This window comes from Lampetra planeri, unplaced genomic scaffold (genome assembly GCF_965212315.1).
Source record: "Lampetra planeri unplaced genomic scaffold, kcLamPlan1.2.h2 scaffold_1582, whole genome shotgun sequence".
In the NCBI taxonomy this organism is placed as follows: domain Eukaryota; kingdom Metazoa; phylum Chordata; class Hyperoartia; order Petromyzontiformes; family Petromyzontidae; genus Lampetra; species Lampetra planeri.
The window spans coordinates 6,123-27,799 of record NW_027614311.1 but is presented as its reverse complement, the minus strand read 5'-3'; the positions used below and the strand labels follow the sequence as shown (position 1 = coordinate 27,799).

The window sequence follows — 21,677 nt, the reverse complement described above, 5'->3', positions numbered from 1 at the left end:
CCTGCTATTGACGTTACAGTGAAAGCTGAACCAACAATAATAATCTGAAAAGCATCAACAGAATCATTGTCAGCGACCGTCAATGTTTTTCTGAACTTTGTTCATCACTGTAGAACATCAAATGGTTCCTAATCACTCCTCCTCAACTGAGCAGAAAGACGCATGTTTCCAAGTCCAGTGCTTCTGATTCCAGAGGACGGCACGTTGTGATCGGATCGTGTCCGACCTTCGACCTCATGTGTCCCTCACAGAGGTCACGGCGTAGAGGTCATCGCGCCGCTGAGCTGTGATTGGGATCTGCCGCCGGATGTCCGCTAGATACTGCAAGTCTGGTGACAGGCGACGCATGTTTAGTGTAGAACCAGAGCGTGGGCACAATAACAGAAAACACACACACACACACACACACACACACACACACTAACCCCATACTTGAACTACGCTCCTTTGTTATACACAGACACTCACCGATATCAGCGTAAATAACAGCCTCCTCTGCTCCAGCCTTGGAGACAACGTCTCCCCTGAGGAGAGACAGTTTTGGGGTTAAAAGTACATTTACTTACACTTTTAAAGTACTTTTATTTAGGTCAGCCTAGGAGGAAATGTTCACAGCCTGATACAGTGATTTTTTTTCCCTGCGTATTTCAATTTTTTCATGTTTTCTTTTGAAGCTGAGCAGTGCACACAACGCATTTTCCAAACAAGAAAAGCACGACATTCACTTCATTTTATCGACACTACTATAAGTTTACTATAAGTTTATAATAACCGGCCCATAGCATTTGAAATCGGACGAAGGTCATTAACAGTCAAATCATTAGCAACCTCGTTACACAAATCATGCACACTGATCTCTATTTTTTTTGTTCATTTTTTAAATTTCCATAGTTTCAACGGTCCCAGGGTGGACTCAAACCCCCAACCACTGCAGTAACGGTCTAACGCACTAACCACTGGTCCACAGAGACGGTCCACTGCTGCTATTGTGGAGTTCTAGACACAGATGTCCCCGTCTCACAACGAGTAAGAATCATTCACAACATTTAATCATCCGGTCCTGATCCCATTATCAGCTTCTCCTGAAAACTTAAAATTAAAACTTAAAATCTGTTCATAACTGTCACATAAGTTTGTTGTTAACAGCCAACCAGCCAAAACATGACCTCCTAGGTGGAGGTGGTAAATACCCTCTAAAGGTATCGCAGCAGTGGAGATCTTTTGCTTTCACTGCTACTGAGCTGTGACCGTGTCGTCTGTGCGTGCGTTAGATCCCGTTCCACCTCCTCCCTCGTCTGTTTCACTAAGGCATGCTACGTCTCTGTGGTTCTTACCATGGGTTGACCACCGTGCTGTGTCCCCAGGCGACATACGAGGCGGTTTCATCTCTGGCAGGTGATGCTGTGGCCACATACACTTGGTTATCAACGGCCCTACACGAGGCCACCGGTGAGAACAGATACTACTGAGTAGAACGAATACAACATCCCACATACACAGTAGCACTCACATCTGACTATGTTCTTGTAACACAGTTACCAAGTGACCATACTTTTGTTTCTGACATGAGGTTGGTGTTAAATGTCGCCGTCAGCTGACCTTCCTCTCTGTAGGAGCTCCCAGTGGGCCGGACCCGTTGTCATGTTAAAAGCTCCAGGGTAGACGAGCAGCTGACAGCCTGAGGACGGCGGGACCGGTTGGTCATGACGCGTACTCCAACAACCCGAGGACACTCACGTTAGACGTCTTACCTTTCCTGCTGTAGAGCTGCGCCAGCTCTGCGAACCTGATGTCGTAGCAAATCCCCACACCCACTTTGCAGAACGCTGAAAGGAACGGACAATGATTTGGTGTGAGGACCACCGAGCTGCGAGGGTCGAAGCACGGAAGGATGGAAGGACACTGACGCGTTTCAAAGATGGACAAACTGTTCCCTGAGCTCAGCGTCTCCGACTCCTGGAAGCGGATTTTTCCTGGAACGTCGATGTCAAAAAGATGAATCTTGAAGACGAAAACAACATTTCATATCCAAATGTATTAGCTTTAGAATATTAAACACAAAACAAACACAAATGGAACAGCTGACGCACATGTGCGTACCTTCCTGTGTTTAAGAATCAGCTCGCCATCCGGCCCGAACACTGTGCAGCTGTTGTACAACTTCCCACCATCCTCTTCTGGAATAGATCCTGATGAATAACATTTTTAATAACATTAACCTTTTCTTTTTTCAATGGGCAATGAAGGATTTGTTTTTATCTTGTATCATCTTCTGCTGCATCCCTTTCTCATCAGACGAGTTAGAATTATTAGGACTCTATCCGTTTTCACGTGCACATACATTTCAAGGAACTATGTGGAATAAAGAAAAGTTGTTCCACGCCACAGTTTGTGATCCTCCAGTTGGGACCATGTTAAAATAAAATACCAGTTATCCCAACATGAGGTCATGACCTAATAATTACTTTTTGTCTGCTGTTGATCTTTTCATTCATTTGCATAAACAACGGTGAAAAAGCAGCAGGATTCTTTCTGAGTTTCACTGTCTAAATTATGTGATCTAAATCCTACGAGGTGGACCTACATTGGTAGGACACCACATCCACCATACCTCCCACCAGATACACCAGATTCTCCTTCGCTGCTGCTGACAACATTTGTGTGGATTCTCCTGGGATCCTCTCCGCATACTCCGAGAAGAAGTTGGTGCCATATGGGGAATTGAAGCATTCCTGACAGAGCAGAAAAGACAAAGCCATCGGACACACAAACACTTACAGCCACGTAACATTTATTCACCCTTATGCCGTTGATATGTTTAGACCAGTAGCCGACTAATAACATTTTGACTGGGGTCCAATGGAAACACTTGGAAATGCAAAATGTATTTACCTCAAGTTCTTGGGAAATATTACAAGACTTCTTTGATTTGTATAACTTTTTCAAAACTGCAATCTGTTTTGCAATCTGCATCTGTTTTTACAAGCCAACGAACGTCATATAAATGAGTGGGAGGAGGGACGGAATTAAAGAACACACATCGGCTTCTAAAAGCTGCAGGAGGTCCGACAGCCGGCAGCCACCAGCCCCGGGTCCTCCTCCTCCTCCTCCTCCTCCTCCTCACCGGCAGAAGCACCACTCTGCTGCCCTGTGCCGCCGCCTCCCGGACCAGGCTCCGGGCTCGGCTCAGGTTGTCCGCCTTCCCGCTGGTCACCTGCAGCTGGATCACTGCCAGTCGGAACTCTGAGTGAACAAGTGACAACGACATTAGTGCGGTTCGACGGACGTCACAGGAGCAAAACCGCCGTCAGCTTCGGTGTGTCAGGTTACAAAACCCCCGTATAAGTAATCACCACAAAACGAGCAGAGGACTTTATACGTACTGGACATAGTCCTGGCGAGGGTGGACATGAACGCGTCTGGACGTCGTTACCGCTGAGATGGAGCTGACGCTGTACAGCGAACACCACGTGATTCCGGATCACTAATTTCACAATAAATGTTTATAGTTGTACAATGGGATCATAAATCGATTTTTTTTAGTATAGAACGGTTCAAATACTGTCAGATACTTCAAATGATGATCATAAAATACGTTCATAGAATGTATATACATACTTGTTCTCAGTTTAAATTGTTCTAATATATATGTGTGAACTCCTGTAAAGTGCAGAGCTTTAATGTGAAGGTAGAAGGCAAAGTGACGTAATGGGGGGTTATTGGCCAATCAAGCGTGAGTGTGATAGTGTGTGCTTCCTGATTGGCTAACATACCAGACCAGCTCATCCTATATAAACCGTCCCTATTGCTGAGTAATTCATTTTCGGATTTATTCAGTGTTTCACTCACCGTGTACCTCTCTTTGGAGGATGTGTGTTTATTTCATGTATTTATTTAGTTTAGCTTCGTTTTGCTTCATACTGCAAAATGTTATTAATGCAGAAGGTTAGTGTAATTTTTTGGGACGTGGTCGATTTTGTGAAAAAAAAAAGATGAATATTTACAATTTATAAAAGACGTTTTAATGAAGTCCTATTTTCTACCAGTAGTCCCGTCCCATATGCAGCAACTGTAATTACACTTTTGTGAGTTTTGTTCTATTCTTTTTTTGGCTCAAATTCAATTCAGTCTGCAGTTTTCACATGTTTTCACAAACAAAATCTCTGGTAACTTTTTTTTTTTGTTTTAAACAAGTAATAAAAACATTAGGCTTTAATTTGCATGTAAATGAAACTATACTATACATCTCAAAGCTGCCATCAAATAACCATTTATTAAAAAGAGAAACGTTTAGAAAATAATACAGTAAGGTGCAAATTACACTTCAGACATTCTGCACTTTGATTAGTGGTGACATCCTTTGCCAGTGATGTTAGACAATAAAGAGTCCTCGTCAATTATATTTGGGCCAATACTGAAATTGATCACTAACATACGACACAAGGCATGGGACACACAGGAATGCTATGATAGACTGGAGCAAAGAAACACCAGATAAGTCAAACTTAGATTCAAGTTTTGGTTTTTCATTGCCAGTGTTATGTCAGTACAAGAGGACAATTCGACCTTGACTGACATTTCCTTGACTGAGCTGTCAGTCCACACCGGGCTTCAAACCTAGCAGCCGAAACAACTACAACTTATTGCAAAAAACAGTCAGCATACATGTCTAAGTTGGTTGAGATGAGTCCACAAACAAAATGACTCTTGTGATGCCACTGCTGGTTCCGATATCACATATCACAGGTATGAACCCCAAGGCAACAGTGGCTAACAAGCTAGAGCTGCCTAGCTTTGATTAATGGACATAAACAATTTGAGATTGTAGCGATGGAATGCATGTCCTTGTGTTTCTCTTAAAGCTGTGTAAATCCTTTCCTTTTTGCAGTCTTTTGGACACAAAATTGTTTGAACTGAGCACGATGCCGTGACAGTTCCACATGATGTGTTAAGTTGGTGGAAATCTTCCAATGTGATGGCAAAGTAAAGAGGTGTTTAATAAATGAATCACCAAACTTCCTGGAGTAATATTCCTTTGTTGTTCAGAGGGGCGATCAAAGAATTAAGCTCTATCACAGTGTTCAGATATGAGCTTAATTCAATCTTGAATGTAAAATGAGGGAAATGAGGAAACAGAGGTCACTATGAGCTGGTCACTATCAGGATAGGCTTTTAAAATGACATACCAAAGGTCTGTGCTGATACAGAGCAGTATACAATATATACATATTTATACCTGTCCTCCAATAATGTCTACTTAAGGCTGCCTGCTGGAAAATAAACGCTATCACGAAAAGAGAGGAAACCTACGTCATGTGCCTTTTTGGGACTCACACTCACTTCCTGACCAGAACAATGATAACTTGAATAATCCCTCAACAGATGTGAAAAGAGATGGCACTCTTCCCCAAAACAACAAATGGATCCAAATAAGATGTTTTGGTGAAAGGAAAAGATCCGTCGTCTGACGAAGTGAGCAGGTTTGTCGCTGGTCAGTCTGTGTGCTACTTTAAGGCCAAAGGGAAACAGTGGAAATGCACTATAATTAGATCCCATGTTTTACCAAAGAAGAAGAAGAAACAGTTTAACTTAGAGCAGTTTTTCAACATATGCAGCCTGTCCCACAGTTCTGTATTCAGCGGTGTCCTCGTCTCCCAAACGCAGACACAGGCTGAGACAGTCAACCCTGCACCGGATGTGTCCAGGAGTGAGGACAGCTGTAGCAGAGCGGGTGAAGGTTTCACTCCTGGCAGGCAGAGACTCTTCAAACACTTTGTGTCAACAATTAGCGTCATGATGCCCCATCATGAACCTGTCACTCTTTATGAGCTCTCCAGAGCATCAAGGACCCTCATGATCTGCTGCTTGATGACCTTGGTGGCATCGCCTGCATTGGGTATCAAATATCTGAGAGGGATGGAAAGAACACATGAGACTGGCAAGGACACGGCCGTGTTGGTCACATTTGATCTATGACAAAGGAATATTCAGTCCAGGGATCAACTGAAACATCCAATAACTCACACCATGCTCACAGTCAATTCTCATTATACTATATAACTACTATAATAATACTAATGTGAATTTGTCCTGGACATGAATAAAAATATCTAATTTGTTTTAATTGAGATAAATGTACATTAGTGTAACTTAGCACAAAGACTGGAAACAATTGGAGGCAGCTAGGTTTTAATTCTAACTTATTTGTTCAATTTGAACAAAAACAGAGGTACAAAAATGAAAACGCACCGTTCAACTGCTGATATCTCCACTCCAGCAGAGTTGTTGCTGCCAAACTTGAATGTGATCAGCTCCGGGTGCTTCTTTTTGGATGTGATCTTCACCACAGAGTTCAGTGCTTGTCTCGACTGGATGTAGGCGAAACCTTTCTTTGCGGCGATCTCCCGCAGGCAGTACATGTGCGTCGCTGTAATTAACAAGTGGCTGGAGAAACATACAGAATCCAAACAATGTTACTCATTTCCTGAGTTATTTCAAAACCTCTCATTCTTTCAGTCTAACATACGCGGGTTTACCAGAGGTTTGGTAACTGTTCCACTGTCACGCCATGATTCTTTATACCACATTAAGACTAATGACTGCTTGTCAAAACTTATCAAGGTCATCTTATCAAAGCTTTTTGCACACCTGGTCTGTTTTCATAAGTGGATATTCTACAAACCCGGACACGATGCTTTGATTCGTCCATTCGTCCATCTCTCTTTTGACCCTCTGTATACACCCATACACCCATTTTCCCATGCCACTTCACCATCTTAAGAAAACACTGAGCGACTGGTGTGTCGCAATTCTAATTTTTGCACATTTTACCTTTTAACGTTTCCAACTCACCTTGGGAACATGTGACCAGTCTCCTTCACTTCATTGCACGGAATGTGATGCTTTACATCTGGTTTGTTTATCCACGTCTGAATGTTGACAATCTCCTTCCTGTCATCATCTGACATGGATGAACTGTCAATCTCATCTGTGGAGCAGAGAGGATTTTAGTGGGCAGGACTTCATACGTCATCAAACAGAGATACATTACCGTTCTGTACACTCTTCCATAGTGAAACACTCATCATTACTTAAATGGTTAGAACCTTGGGGGCGCCATCATCCACATTTTATTTGTGCAGCCGTAACCAGGTCCTCACCTGTGTCGTACTCCTCCTCATCACCAATACTGAAAACCGGCTTCACTCCTCGGTAAGGTTTACCAACACGGTCGCTGCTGCTCACGTGTCTAGAGAGAAAGAAACAGCATAAGTCAAGGCGGATTTCCACGCCACGTCTCTACTCTGTTCCCAGAGTGATCTCCGTTCACGCTGGCAACGTTTTAGCAGTGGAACGAGAACGCCCGACAAGTACCACAAGACGAGGTAGTAGGAGAGTCATGAGACGGTGTTTATAAACAACAAAAACAAACATTTCCTGATTGATACACTTCACTTTTCACCAGCTTTCGCCACCACACGTCTGATCTCCCATGTACCTGTGGCTCTCCTACACACATGTATTGATGGCTGTGGTGTTTTATTTTGAAAATCGACTGGATTTGCTCTGTTGTACTGTGTAACTTTCTGTCTGAGCAATCCGTGTGGCAATGGTCGCTATGGAGACAGTGACGAATGGCCACGACAAGCAGTGGAGCCACAGCGCAGCCGTTATGTGTCGCAGATGCTTCTAGGGTAAATGTGCCTTCAGGGAGAGCCCGTGCCGAGTGGAAAAAATGATGAAACATCAATATCTGCTATTAAAAATGTCGCATTACATACGGAGAGCCACAGAGTTGAACAGAAATAGCATGAAGACATCTAAGCTGCAGAAAAAACTCACATGAAAGCCAGAGGTTATGCTGTTAAATGTGAGGAAAGAGGTTAAACTGACACATTTGTTCTTGTTATTTACAAGTAAACAGAGAAGTCATTGTATGATATCCAGGGCTGTTTGGTTTGATTCATTCATGATGGATTTCCTGCACAGCCCTGGCTATCATCCAAACACAAATGAAATGGGAAGACAGACAGCTAAGTGCATTTCCAAGCAAACGGCAGTGACGCTGACGTCCTTCCATCAACGCCTCAGTTAGTCAGACTGCAAAGAGACAACAGCCTCGGTGAGTTACAGATGTAAAGATGAATCAATGATCCCTGAAAGGTCACAGCGGCGAAAACTAAACAGCAAATGTTGTTAGTGAAAGCATGAAGACTGATCTAAAAAAGAAATCATGGTGTCGCACATGCGTCGATGTGACATAGGCTACGTTTCCTAGAATCCCGGCGACTTGTGCCGGTCTACAGCCAGTGGACATGCTGGTGGCAAAAGGCTCAATGTTAGGGAGCTCTTACCGATCAGGAACCACCTTCTCAGGCCACGGCAGATTGAAAGATATTCTAGCATGGAGTAAGGCACATACAGGGTACGGTGAGGAGAAATATAAATGATAACCCTGAAAACCTAAGTGTGTTTTTTTTTTTGTTGACTGAAAAAGGGCAAGACAAACGTTACTCAAGATAAAACTAACATCTGAAGAAATGTTAAGTAACTATATCGACCACAGTGATCAACTGTGTCATTCTACCGTACAAATAAACTCCAAGGCTTATGATTTTATCTCATTCTAAAAGAGAAACTCACCTGTCTACAGGGGTGGAGGTATTCTCAATGAAGCTGATCATCTTCTCCTTCACATTCACCGACTTTGATTTGAGAGCAAACGTCATTTTGTTGACCAAAGACTTGACACCTTTGCTGTCACCGGGAGAGTCTCCCTGTCCCCAACAGACGGTAATCAAAGTCAAGAAGGAGAAACATGCTCAAAGAAAAAGCCAAAGCCAGCATCCGCTTACATCGGCAGAGCTGAGGCTGCTGTGAGACCCCGACGTGCTGACAATCCAGTGGACGTATGACGAGTCAAGACCTTCCACGTTCATGTCGACGAGATGCTGCTGCAGGGCTGGAATCACACAGATGGCTGTGATTGTTACGTCCTTCCCACAAATCCCAAAAAGCATTTTAGACAAGTAAAAATGATCGCCCACTCACCCATGAAACCCCCTTTGGCAATGCTGACGTATTCTTTGTTTTTCTGCGACAGAAAAGCCTTTAGATTATCAAAGACGTTCGAGAAGAGGTGGGAAAACAGCTCAGCTTGTCATTTTCTTACCTGCAGGAAATGGGCCAGCACCATGTTCATGTACATGTCCTCCTCCTCTCTCCCGCTGCCCATGAAGCACAAGTGCTCCCCACTGGCAATGGAGCCCGACTCCAAGGACTGCTTCTGTGCCTCCAACAGGGATTTCACCGAGAGGGCGAACTCAGATGGGTTCTGGAGCATCTGTGGGGAAAAAACAGGGGTCAACACTCACATATCAGGTCATGTTAGTGGGCTTTCACACCTAAAAGTTGGAACCAAGGGTAGTGTTTCTGCTCCACTGTTTACATTTGATCTGCTTGGTTCACGTTTCACACTGCATAAATACAAGTGGACCAACTGACGTACTTGTGTATGTTCTGTCCTCATTACTTATGCCTGCTGCGTCTCCCTGTGTCTCCCCAACAGCACAGTGACATCTGTCAGGGCGTTCTCACAAACTCACCAGGTCAGAGTCCAGGTGGAAGGCAGTGGAAAGATGCCCAGCATTGTACTGCTCAGCAGGCCGACAATCCACCACGAAGAAGCGTACGCCATCCTGAGAAGTAAAACCATTATCATCACGTCACACGCCGTCTTCTCTCTTCTCAAACGGGCAAACAACGTTATGAAAATGTTACCGACCTGCTGCAGCTGGTTGGCCTGAAGGATTTCAGGAACAGACACAGGCAGACACAAAGCCTGACTCAGATCCATGTCCTCCTCTTTCAGAGCCACCAGGCTGCTTCCAAACAGATTCTGGTTCATCTACCACAGCAGGAAAACAGATGACAGTGTTCACAGCCTGGTTCCACTCCCTGCCTGTCAGATGAAAGAGTATGTGGCGCTTTACCTTTCTAAGTGACAGCGGCGTCTTACTCTGGTAGTACTGGGCCAGAGAAAACAAGTCTTCAATGTCTTCACTTTCCAGTAGAGAAGGGGAAGATTCCAGCATTTCTGTAGCAGACAAAGTATTGTTCAGGTGCCGAGTTTAATAGGATTTTTTGACACAGAAAGTAACTTACTGATGATGTTCTCTTTGCTGTCTCCCTCTTGTGCAAGGATGGTCTCTCTATGGTTAATCAAAAAACAAATCAAATCTACATGCACGTTTCCCCGGCATGAATATCAATGGCTGCCACTAGCAGCTGCATACTTGGCATTGACGAGGATGATGAGCATGAGGAAGAAGATGAGGAAGGGGTCGGCCTGCTGGAGGTAGGAGTCCCACAGTGTCTGTGTAACATCAGGGAGGCAGTGGCTGGAGAATAGACTACCCAGCTGTGGAGGAGATAAAACCAACAGAGACAGAAGTGCACACAGAATTAACAGACATCATTTTCATCTACGCCCCCCAGTGATCTGTCACTTGTGATTCAAACAAACTGTGATCAGCAGTTGCAATAAAAGAGCAATAAAGAAGATCATGCATCAGCAGTGAAGAAATGCAAGTGGATGAAGGAGACAAACAAACCCAGTTGATGGCATAGGAGTCAGGTGTGATTTTTTTGGTGTCCAAGAAGGAGCAGAGCTCTGGCTCATGGTACTGTAGCAATAATCTGTAGAGATGGAAGGGGCGGCCGTTGGGCACACAGTCCCTGAAACAGATGTGTCACATGAACTACAGTCGACGCCACCGTGTAAATGGGATGAGGTGTGACAACAAACTCACTCACCTGGGGATGTGTTTGTTCATGACAGCGTAGAAGCAGTTATAGAGGTCACTGCGGGGAAGCTGAAGCCCCAGCAGAGGTTTGAGCAGGTGCGGCCAGCTCATCTCTGGGGTGAAGCTAATGTTGCGTGACTTACAGTAGAAAGTGATGACTGACTCGACATCAGACACCATGTCGGTCCGCTCTTCCTCCGACAGGTCCAGTTGGTCTGAAGAGGACGAAACACAGAATATGTTTAAAAAAACAAAAGGCAAAATGACAAACCTAACAAACTAAGTGGCTCATAATAATCAGATAATAACAAAAGTTTTCCCTCCCTCTTTCTCGTCAGCTATTTTGAGATCACAGTAGAGTGAAATCCTGACGCTCGTCTTTGACTACAAATAGACCTGACAAGTGTGTCTCTTACATCTACAAGAGTACTTTGCCTTGTGTTCTGCTGCAATGGGACAAGGAACCTTAAGAAAAAGGGCTGAATTCTTTCTTGTGATTTTGGATTTTATTACAAATTTAATTAAACTGCTGACACATCCAATCCAAATCCAACAGACCGTAAACAGTTACAACAGATCCCTGGTGTGTGGTATATAAATGCCAGAATGTGACATATGACATATTACACACATGCACACACACACAAACACGCACATGTCACAATTCAGTCTGTCAGCCCACAAAACAAGTTCATTTTATGTAATTCCCCATGCTCCCAGCAATGTCCTTGTGCAGCATCTCCATGAGAAGCCACTCACAATGGTTTCCCACATTTCTTGGTGCTGACTTAGAAATTCCACAATTCAAAGTTTTATGAGTCACACGCACATCTACTCACCAATCAGTTGTTGGCTGCGGTTGTGAATAAGAGTTTGTTCAGGTAAATCAAGGACACCATCCCAGGGAGAAAGACTGTCTCCTTTGCCAGAGACATTCAGAGCAATCTGCGGACAAAATAAGAGAAACACAGCAAAATGTAGGTACTGAGTGCAAATGGAGAGGAAACAGTGGCAATGTTCACTGCTGTTCCACTAAGAAAGACAGAATTCCATGTATGCCTTGCCTGCCAGCATCTTACACCAGGAGTAACATCTCTGTATTTTACATCATTCACTGTATTACACAGGCATATAAGGCTGTCATCGGGAGTCGAACCAGGTCCGAACTAGCAACCTGCACGAAAGTCAGTGAGCTATCTCACTGAGCTGCAGTTGCTCAGCACCCCAATGACCAACTACTAAGATGCCCAGGGAATCAGGGAAGGACAAGCCCTTGCATGGCATGTACCATCAGCAAATAGAAGACGTGGCTGATATTGAGAAAACACCCAGTGGCTGGAAAAGGACAGAAGGACTGAAGGACAGCATAAATTATATATAATTTATAATGAGAAATGTTTCATCCCTGTGAAAAATTAATTGTATTATGTAAATAAGTAAGTATACACATAGTAGCCATGTACCAGGGTTGTCGAATGATGTGTACTGACAAGTGGACATCCTTTAAATTCTTTCAATATGTGCAGCTGGTCTATCCAGTTTGACGACTGTTGTTCTCATTGAAAGGAAACACTGACTGAACAAGAGGTGGATTAACAAACATCGTTCACAATCTGAAAACACAATGTATTTGTTGTATGCTATCATGTGATGACACTGATCAATAGTGTCAACAGTGTACAACGACAGAAAATGTGCAAAAAATGATTTCTGAGAATATGTTCACACATGACTCAACGTGAAGTTGAGAAAGAGAAACGCTGGCACATGAGAGGCTCAATGAATCAAACAGACTTCGTTGCCAGTTTGCAGTGAGTGACTGGGTTCTGTCATATTCCTCACCTTCCACATCTTGGCCCTGAATTGAGGGGAACTTTCCTGGATCTGGACAATTCCTCTCTCCATCTCCATGTCAGAACCGCCAGAGTCCAGAGCCTCAGCTAGATCCTGGTCCCTAAAGAGGCATGGAGACACCACAGTTATGGTTAGATTGACTTTCCCATAGTATAAATGCATTTCAATTGAATCAAACTAACCAAGACAAACGCTTTATTTCTGTATCGTGTTTATAGTTCCAAAACAATAATCATTTTACACTGTCATCTTAATTAGGAATGCTACAAAATGTATGCATATGACATCCCAATGTCAGTACTAAAGTGCCACTGTCAATATTCATAGGTGAGAAGCTGCAACATGGCACAGAAAAACTTAATTTGTTTAAATCAGCTAGTTTTTCAGTCAATTTAATCGTCATTTTATCTGTTTATCTATATAAGATACATTCATAGACCCTGAGGCACACACAATAAATATACAATCAAATTGTTACTGTTCCCAAATCTGTTCAATTATGATAATTCAATAGTTGATGACTAGCAACAGAATCATGCAAAATCGATGCCAACTACATCTTTCACATCCCATCATATTGGTCGCTTCTTTATGAAGTGTAATAAAAGTGTGTTTTATTGTTGCACAATCTGGGGCTTTGGTTGGAGCTAACGATGAGGTTTGCCTCGACTTGTGGGGATTTAAATCAGCCATCTCGCTAAGTTGGTTATTGTTAGCTTGTTCGCTAACAAGCTTTGCATCAGTATGAATTCGAGTAGAAAGTGATGAATACAATAACTACTACAAGTATCATTTCAAAACCGCGCGGGAATTACTATCGGTGTGGGTGGTTTGACTCCAAAAACCATCAGAATAATTTAACGTTAGCTACTGTTAACCCTGGTTAGCTGGCTAGCTGCCGAGCAGTAACGGTACATAATTGGTGTCGAACCGCCAGTCAGAAGAGCGGATTCACGCCACAAACACATTTTCGGTGTCTATACAACCATTGCTATCAAACAGAGACAGTACAATTGTTTGACAGTTTTTTAAAAAAGCCAATTACACGTCAATAGGAAAACAAATCGTCTCACCAAGTGCCCTGAAGAGCTTCCTCCACGGCATCCGCCATCTTTGTATTGACGGAGACACGTCACATGCCGTCAACACAGCCGAGCGGTCGCGCGATGCTGTCATCGAGTAATTGTCACTGATGAACTACTGAACAAAAGTCATTAGCACCCCGTGCTGTGCGTGTGTTTTGACTAATAATTAGTAGTAAATAGACAGGACCGCTTGAGACAATACAATATTCAAAACAGTATTCGTCTGATTCACATCGTGTGCGTAGATATACTGTACTGTATATAATACATAGTAAATGACTGATCAGAAGGTCCTCTTGAATGACCTATACTCATTCACACACACACACACACACACACACACACACACACACACACACACACACACACACACACACACACACACACACACACACACACACACACACACAAACAGCGTCAAAAACCCAGGTCTTTCTGATTCTGCTAACAATGTAATGCATTACTTACGTAAAAATATTTTTACTAATGTAACACTATTACTCATGTAATGATATAGTAATGAAAACAAATTTATAGTACTAGCAACTGATAGTTTTAACTTACACTGCTGTGTTCCACCTCACTACCATTCATTCTAAATGTATCTGTGGCAAATTATCCTCTCAGACTTATGTTCTATTTTCATTATTTTCATTCTTCAACAACATGTGACAAAATTCAAGTGCTCAGGGAGGAATGACAGTAATCCAGGAATTATAACTTTATTAGGATTCATATTTTCTCTCACTTTGGTCAACATACAACTTGATTAAGAATGTCAGTGAACGTTGCCAGTGAAAACCAAATGGCTGTCTGAAGGTCAACTTCTATTCAGTTCTGGAGGGTTAAGAAAGATTGTGTATGAGTTGGTTCTGTTACCTCATTGCAATGAAATTCAGCAAAACTGACAACAACATCATTCGGTTGTGGTGGCTTTTTTTTTTTTTTTTAATAGTGCTTATGCTGCTTCAGAACCAAAACATACACTGTGGCAAGACATACTCAGGGCTGCAAGTCAGCTAGGAACAATAAGGCTTGAGTTGTGAGATGATCCATTTAAGAGGAGGGTCCCAGAGGAAAATGAAATAAAGCCATCGTCAGGTCTCTCTGTTCAAATGTAACAAGAAAAATTAACATTGTACAATATAAAATAAATCAAGTTATTACTTAAACTATGAAAAACACTGACAGAGGCAGTTGGAAAAATAATAATGAAATAAAAAGTAAGGTTGGTTATTTCTGTCTAAAGGATCGACCCAGTCTCTGGTGTTTAGGGTCCTCCTAGTGTTTGAAATAGTACAAACATCGCATTTACATTTGCTTATAAAGTTCTCATGCTGAACAAAATGTAAAAAAAAAAAAAACAGGCAAACTCAAAAGTAAAAAACACTTCAGGTTCCTAACTAACCTGTGAGTAGGCCCTGTTCCTTTGCATCAACTCCAGCATTACAATCACAGACAAAACACACTGGACTATACTTACTCTTGCATTTGTAACTCATACTGTATGTTACAATATTGATGGTGCACAAAAGAAATCATCCTAATAACCATAAATGGTAACTACAGAACGCTCTCACAGTATTCAGTTTAGTGTCACAACTTTAGAGCCCAATTCAGTTTCTCTACAGGTGATTGTAATTTACATGAACATTCATGTTTTTCTCTGACTATGAAAATCTTTGTTCTGCGCAACAGCATGGTTTGATGGCAATGTCCTGGTTTAATCTTCGTGCTTAAAGACTAAAAGGTTTTCTCCCTTCAGTTTATCTCTACAACGTAAATGCTGACTGCATAATGTCGATATGCCCACAGTATAACGGCAATATCAGTGTTTAAATTGTTCTCCTTAAACATCGCGTTCATTGTGTGTTTCTGATGCTTTATGGCATGTTACTGAACACAACAAAAAAGAGCCAAACAACTGGCAAATGCTAAAGCAAACACCATTTTATGGTGTAATGAAGTAGTTTGAATAGTTTTAAGTAACAGCAGGGCTTGGCGCCCAGATGGACAGGAGAATAAATGAGAAAATTAACTGATTCATATAAGTTGACATGTTTATGACATAACCTGAAAGATATACTGACTACTAATAGTTAGCAGAAGGACAGAGTAGCTATAAGTTTTTAGTAGTAGTACATATATGTATATTGGTAGTGTTGTGTTCACAAGCATATCATAAATCAAGGGGAACCAATTTTAACACTGTCACTTTAAAGCTGTCACAACACTGGGCAGTCACATTTACTCAAAACTTGTTCAGGGTTAAAACATGGTGTTGGCTCAAACCAGGCAAATAGATTAATAGAGAGATCTGATCACAGCAAAGATTGAGTATGAAAAAAAAGTTTTTCATGACAACAAACCCCTTTAATGTGATGTAAACAGGATATATATTCAGGGCTCTTTGATAATCTTTTTTTCCAATGCGATGCAAGTCAGACAGTTTCACTTTTAATAGTTAGGATCAGCAATAAAGACTCCGATTGGCAATCAAGAAGTTAGAGCGTTGGAGGTTTCAGCCCATACTTCCTTGCCACTTCTGTCTGGGCGTAAGCTGCGTCACATAGGGAGTACAAATGGGCCATCTCCATCTCTGACTTGGCTAGGTTAATTGCCTTGTTGAACATATCTATTGCCTTGTCCAGGTTGCCCCTGGAATGAAATCACTCAGGTTATTTTCAGATCTCCAAACCTAATAAAACATCTTAAGTTGAATTGTTGATCTCACCTTTGAACTTCAATCGTTCCCATAGTTTCATAGGCAAAGTCACATTTATTGTCAATCTCAATCGCCTTACTGATGAGTTCAAGACCCAAGTCAAGGTCTTGTTTCCATTGAAGCTGTAATAAACTGGAAAAAAAACATTGAAACATCACTAATCTTCTAATTTACTGTTTTTAATTTGTTGCTTAAACAAAATATGTATGACCATAAACACGTACCCTTTGTGGACATATGTGGTCGCATTGTCTGGTTCAAGTACAATACACTTGTCATACATCTCATCTGCTTTTCCAAACTGTTGCTGATCAGTCAGAGCCTACAAGAACAACCAAACACACATAAGTAACTGATTTTCTTAAAAAACTGTATTCATCAATGTTATTAACTTACGCTTACCAAGCATGTCACACATGTATGTTTGAAATTCATACCTGAGCATAAAGTGCGTAGCCCTCAGCACACTTTGGGAACCTTCTGATAACATCCTCAAATCCATCCATGGCGATCTGCACTTGTGATGGGTTATTTCCAGTATATGCTTGTCTATACTGAAGAGGAGAAGAGAAACAGATCAACAATTAATTCAAATGGGTTTATGACATTTTGGGTTCTAGTCAGGTAATCCTGTTTTTTTTTTAAAATGCTCCGAAGATAACTCACAAGAGCAAAGCATTTCTGTGCTTGGGCTAGGGCCGAGTCAGGCCTGAGCAGGATGCACTCGTCAAAGTCTCCTACAGCCTCGTCCACCTGGTCGAGCAGGATCTTTAACTGGAAGGAACCATTTTAAACCAAGTCAATAATTAGCATTATTACCACAAAGTTAGATACAAGCACCAGTTCATTTCAGCTCATGTACCTGACCCCGGTGGTGATATACGTCAGGGTTGCGGTGTGTCAATCTCGGCTGCCATGTTGAAGTCTTGTGTTGACAGCAGAGGCTGCTGCTGCTGCATATACATGCTTCCGCGCTTGATCAGAGCATTGGCTCTTAACTGTACGTTTTTTTTAAAACAAAAAGGACAAAGCAAGTGAAGTTGTAGCAGTCCGCTAAAAGCATAAAACATTTTTTTGAATGTACAAGTACATTTTGAGGTGAAATATCAAAACAATATCAATAAATTGGTTCTGAAAACTGGGGACTTTTTGCATCTTTCCTTGTTGTAGGTTGATGACATGCAGCAGGTCATGCTCTGGCTGTCGGCCCAACATGTCACTGCTAGTCTTCCTGTAGTCTGCTGATAAAAACCCACCTACAAAACTAAAAAGCATTTTTTGTCCCTCCAAAATGTGTGTATTGTGCTCGCTCTTTCTCCTATTGACATACATTACATTTGACTCTCCCGAAAACACCGGTCTTTTTCTCTTAAAGTCTGTGGTATCTAGAGGTATTTATTTTTCCGCTCCTGGCCAGGACAGGGTCCTACCTTCACATTAGCATCCTGCATGTTGATCACCCGGTCCAAATCAGGCTGAGCAGCAGTAGCGTTACCAATCAACAGATAGAATGTGGCGCGCAGCAGCAGGGCCTCAGCGGTGTATCGACCACTTGACTCGATTTCCTTTGTGCATTCACTGATGATTTTGTCATAGTTCTCCTCCTCCATGTACTGCTTTGCCTTAAGGTAGCCCGAGCTAAGGAGGAGGAAAAGACCAAATGAGATAAAGCATTCAAGCACAAAGTGATAATTGACAATTTAATGTTGTTATGAAGTATGTGCTTGATTAAAAACACACATTAACCATCCCTCTGTGTATTGATGAGGTTACTGACACTGATATTTGCTTTGATAAGCATGAGGGCTTGTGAGGTATCAGCTAACATTAGCCACCACATTAATTTCGCGGTTGTCAAAAGCTACTGTTGCTTTTCAGTGACCAAAAAAGACGTAAGAGTGATTAACCTCTAGGCGTCTAACATCAGTGTTACAAAATCAATTCAAAAAACAATTGGTTAGGATATAGGGAAAGTTACCAGCAGGTTTTGGCAAGATTGTGAAAAATAATTTGGCCACATAATATAACAAGTTTATGGGCCATATGTGGGTCCAGTGTAACTTGAATGTGTTGTCACATTTTATAGCCACTGGCTTGTGCGTCATAAGTAATAACATCACATGAGCGGAAGGTGACAACATGTGGACATGTGAAATGAAAGTGAAACCTTGATGTTTTTCACTGACCTCCCAGTGACTTCAGCGGTTTCTCCCTCCTTGTCCTTGTCTTCATCTTTCTTCTCCCCTTCTGCAGTGGCTGCGAGATGATGTCATCAGTAAATGAACTGAAGTAAGACTTGATGAACTGAGGCGAAGGCATCATCGGTTCACGGTTCTACAGAGGAATATATTTTAAAAATAAAGGTTAATGTCACAACACAAGGAAAATTATGGAAAAATAGTTGTCATATTACCTTGTATTTTTCTTTGGCCTTCTCTTTCCCCAGCTGTTTCAGCACTTTGTCTGCTAGCAACATGCTCTGCTGGTTCTGGAAGGCCTCAAGAATACACACTGCTGTGACATCTGGAAAATTAAGAGGGACAAGGACAAAGTGAGCTTGATCGTCTATGTCATAATAATAAAAGTCAAGATACCATAGAAAGGGGGCTGTGCTCTCACCTTCCAGGCATTCCCTCTTGTTGTCTTGCTTTTCCAGAGCTTTAGCCCTCCTGAACAGAGCCTTGATATAACGTGGGTTCAGTTCCACAGCCCGAGAGCAGTCCTGTACCACTTCTGCCCATTTCATCTGAAATCAGATACAATATGAGCTCTCTGAAAATGCCTGTTCTTGTGAAAGAAAAGTTAAAATGCTCAGCATCATGAGATTCCTGAAATGTGTTCACTAGTTATTTCCTATAAATCCTTAAAAATCTAACTGGAGGGAACTCACTTCTCATCAGTGACCATGTAAGAGCAGAAACTCACTGAGGTTGTGCAACATTGAAGAAACGATAAGTAAAACCTGAGCGTGTTTGCAATTTGTAAAGTTTGATAAACATTAACCGAGGAGGTTAAAAATAAAAAATTCTCTGGGTTAGTCTGCGTATCAAAACACTGGCTAAACCAGTTCTGATGTTTGACGTAAGACGAAAGTAACACAGTAAAATCACTCATCTGATTTTGTCACTGTTTAACTTACATTGTAGAAGAGTGTTCATTATCTTCAGTCTATACAAAACCATGACAAATGTTCACATGGATTCTGCCAACCTGCTGTTCATATGCTGCTGCTCTGTTCTGGTAAAATGTTGACAAGTCAGTCTTTTGCTCTGTGGGGCACAGAGCGATGGCGTCTGTGTAGCACTGGATGGCGTTCTCATATTTGCCGGCCTTGAAGTACTTGTTGCCTTTGTTCTTTGCTCCTTGGGCCCGATCCAAAGGACTCTGTAAGAAAATGCAGCATTAATTGATTAAACTCACTCTCACTCTCTATGACTTTGAAATAGACCAGAGAAGAGCAAACGGTTAATGACCTATATAATTACTATGCAATAGTTAATCAATCAGCAAATTTAAAAAAATACCTCAGTATTACGGCTGCAGACCTTGTGCAGCTTGTACTGTTGATAAACCTGAGGCCACTGTCCAGTATAAGAGATACTGTAGGGATGGAATACTGATGCTCAGATTAAATATCAAATAAATTCCTTCCATGTTTTCACATGGTTGTCAGTCTACATTTTCCTCACAAAGGTGAACTAAAGCTTTGACTTAGTACGGCATCTGTTGCCAAAGTCGTGAATACATTCTTGAGAGGGAGTGTGCAGGAAAAATTGACACAAAAGCTTCATCTGAGATACAGAAGACTTAGTTTTGTAAATGCAATTCCACCGTCTGGTACTTCGTGTAGCCTTTTGTCAGGCTGGCCAGTTGTTTCAGAATACTGGAAAATCAGACAGGACTGGCAATGCTGGAAACTTCCGACAACTTTTGTCACGAGATGCTAAGCTGTGACAAATTTCTGTCAGTCACTTCAAGTTGGAGTGGATGCACTCTGTACAACCGGCAGGATAATTTTACCAACCAGTGTAAGTGTTGTTTATACTAGCTTACAAATTAACCTATTTTCCACCAGGATCCCCTGTGCTCTGAGTAGGTTGGATATTGTACCAACTGCACCTGCGGTTATCCTTAAAGAAGAATAAAAAAAGTTCATCATTGATGAAATGATGACTGGGTCTATGGATCAAAATCTAATTTTCAAGAGGTCAACATGCAGACTTCAAGTCCAACCAATAATCCAAAAGTCCAAGATGCTCAATTGGCATTGATAAGCATTTTTTTACTTTTGACATTCCACATAAGGAACAGATTACTTTGACAAAGCCATGACATTAACGTCAGGCGAGACTCCTGTCACATGTGTTCACCGTGAGCTGCATGGGACTTTGATAAGGTTTGCTCACATTCTTTTAAAAACAACCCATGGTTGCATACAGGTTAGTTAACAAAGTTGGCCCCTGGACATTGTTTGCTAGGCAGACAGCTAGCCTAGCTAGCCGGTTGAGCGTTAATCCAGCAGCAGTAAACCGCTCTCGGGTGGCCTTCCCCCCGTGAAGGTAGCTGTCACCGACCGTATCAGCAGGTGCCCTTGGCTGTACTTCCATGGCAATGACACATGTACTCAAAAGCGGTAAAGCAATTCCACAGAGGAAAGTCAACCTAACGTGCTTTCGTTAGTGTCGACGGTGTTGAATTTAAAAACGGGGTACGTGAGACACTACCATGTTCTCCAGCTCCTGGGCGGTTCGAGCTGCGCCGTCTTGGCCCTGCACGGGACTGGCGCTGCCTTCTGGAGTTTTCCGCTCTCCGCTCCCTTTCCCTCGCCGCTCCTTCGTCCTGCTCCGGTTCCACAGGTAAACCGCTCCCACGCCCAGCACTATGGGAGTCCCGACCAACAGTGCCAGCTGCCAGCGGGGTAGTCCAGCACCGGACTGCGGCTCGACTGGCTTTGAAGCAGCCATGATTAACAAGCGAGCGATGGATAGCCGATAGCAGCACCGAAACAGCGTGAGCCTGCGCGTTTCTTCTTCCTGTGCCCCGCCGCGAGGTCACGCACGTACCGAGGAATCATGGGAGACTGGCTGACACACCGGTGGCTGACGGTAGTTGTAGTACGACAACGGCTTTTGTAGTCCAAACAACTGTCGTTTGGAAATCATGACAATATGTATTAGAGTCGTTCTGTGATTGTGAATATCTACGAAT

General features: G+C 42.4%; 3 protein-coding genes across 4 annotated transcripts; all 3 read right to left on the bottom strand.

Moving 5' to 3' along the window:
• Positions 1-234: 234 nt before the first annotated feature.
• On the bottom strand, positions 235-3,411 carry NIT2 (nitrilase family member 2). The gene is made up of 10 exons (XM_078622518.1): positions 3,384-3,411; positions 3,125-3,243; positions 2,612-2,732; positions 2,101-2,189; positions 1,908-2,001; positions 1,752-1,826; positions 1,600-1,678; positions 1,335-1,433; positions 469-524; positions 235-329 (listed from the first exon to the last, which is right to left on the bottom strand). Exons 1-10 carry the CDS (start codon positions 3,409-3,411, stop codon positions 235-237), a joined length of 855 nt encoding a protein of 284 aa, XP_078478644.1.
• Positions 3,412-5,822: 2,411 nt separating this feature from the next.
• Positions 5,823-13,770, bottom strand: TBC1D23 (TBC1 domain family member 23). 2 transcript variants are annotated; one of them, XM_078622519.1, is made up of 19 exons: positions 13,733-13,770; positions 12,648-12,759; positions 11,645-11,750; positions 10,816-11,020; positions 10,614-10,737; positions 10,296-10,420; positions 10,165-10,211; positions 9,993-10,096; positions 9,785-9,907; positions 9,606-9,698; positions 9,173-9,343; positions 9,052-9,094; positions 8,856-8,962; positions 8,644-8,777; positions 8,355-8,399; positions 7,161-7,249; positions 6,853-6,988; positions 6,250-6,444; positions 5,823-5,907 (listed from the first exon to the last, which is right to left on the bottom strand). In XM_078622519.1, exons 1-19 carry the CDS (start codon positions 13,768-13,770, stop codon positions 5,823-5,825), a joined length of 2,082 nt encoding a protein of 693 aa, XP_078478645.1. The 2 variants fall into 2 exon arrangements, with proteins under 2 accessions (XP_078478645.1, XP_078478646.1); XM_078622520.1 differs by lacking the exon at positions 8,355-8,399.
• A 2,478-nt stretch (positions 13,771-16,248) lies between these two features.
• LOC144739585 (mitochondrial import receptor subunit TOM70-like) lies at positions 16,249-21,433 on the bottom strand. Its single transcript, XM_078622521.1, is given in 14 exon segments — positions 16,249-16,402; positions 16,479-16,601; positions 16,694-16,791; positions 16,907-17,023; positions 17,136-17,243; positions 17,332-17,364; positions 17,366-17,467; positions 17,900-18,107; positions 18,656-18,719; positions 18,722-18,803; positions 18,883-18,992; positions 19,089-19,215; positions 19,680-19,853; positions 21,194-21,433. Coding segments are annotated over 14 exon segments (1,740 nt in total).
• Between the last annotated feature and the right edge of the window lie 244 nt (positions 21,434-21,677).

What these genes read in the sequence shown, in the direction of transcription:
- NIT2 (XM_078622518.1), bottom strand. Translation starts at nt 3,411, where the DNA reads ATGTCCACCCTCGCCAGGACTATGTCCA. An exon ending in CCTCGCCAGGACTATGTCCA is followed by an intron (nt 3,244 to 3,383) that starts GTACGTATAAAG and finishes TTGTTCACTCAG; the next exon opens with AGTTCCGACTGGCAGTGATC. An exon ending in TCTGGTGTATCTGGTGGGAG is followed by an intron (nt 2,190 to 2,611) that starts GTATGGTGGATG and finishes GTTATTCATCAG; the next exon opens with GATCTATTCCAGAAGAGGAT.
- TBC1D23 (XM_078622519.1), bottom strand. Translation starts at nt 13,770, where the DNA reads ATGGCGGATGCCGTGGAGGAAGCTCTTCAGGGCACTTG. An exon ending in TGCCAAAGGGGGTTTCATGG is followed by an intron (nt 8,963 to 9,051) that starts GTGAGTGGGCGA and finishes GTGTGATTCCAG; the next exon opens with CCCTGCAGCAGCATCTCGTC. An exon ending in ACTGGTCACATGTTCCCAAG is followed by an intron (nt 6,445 to 6,852) that starts GTGAGTTGGAAA and finishes ATGTTTCTCCAG; the next exon opens with CCACTTGTTAATTACAGCGA.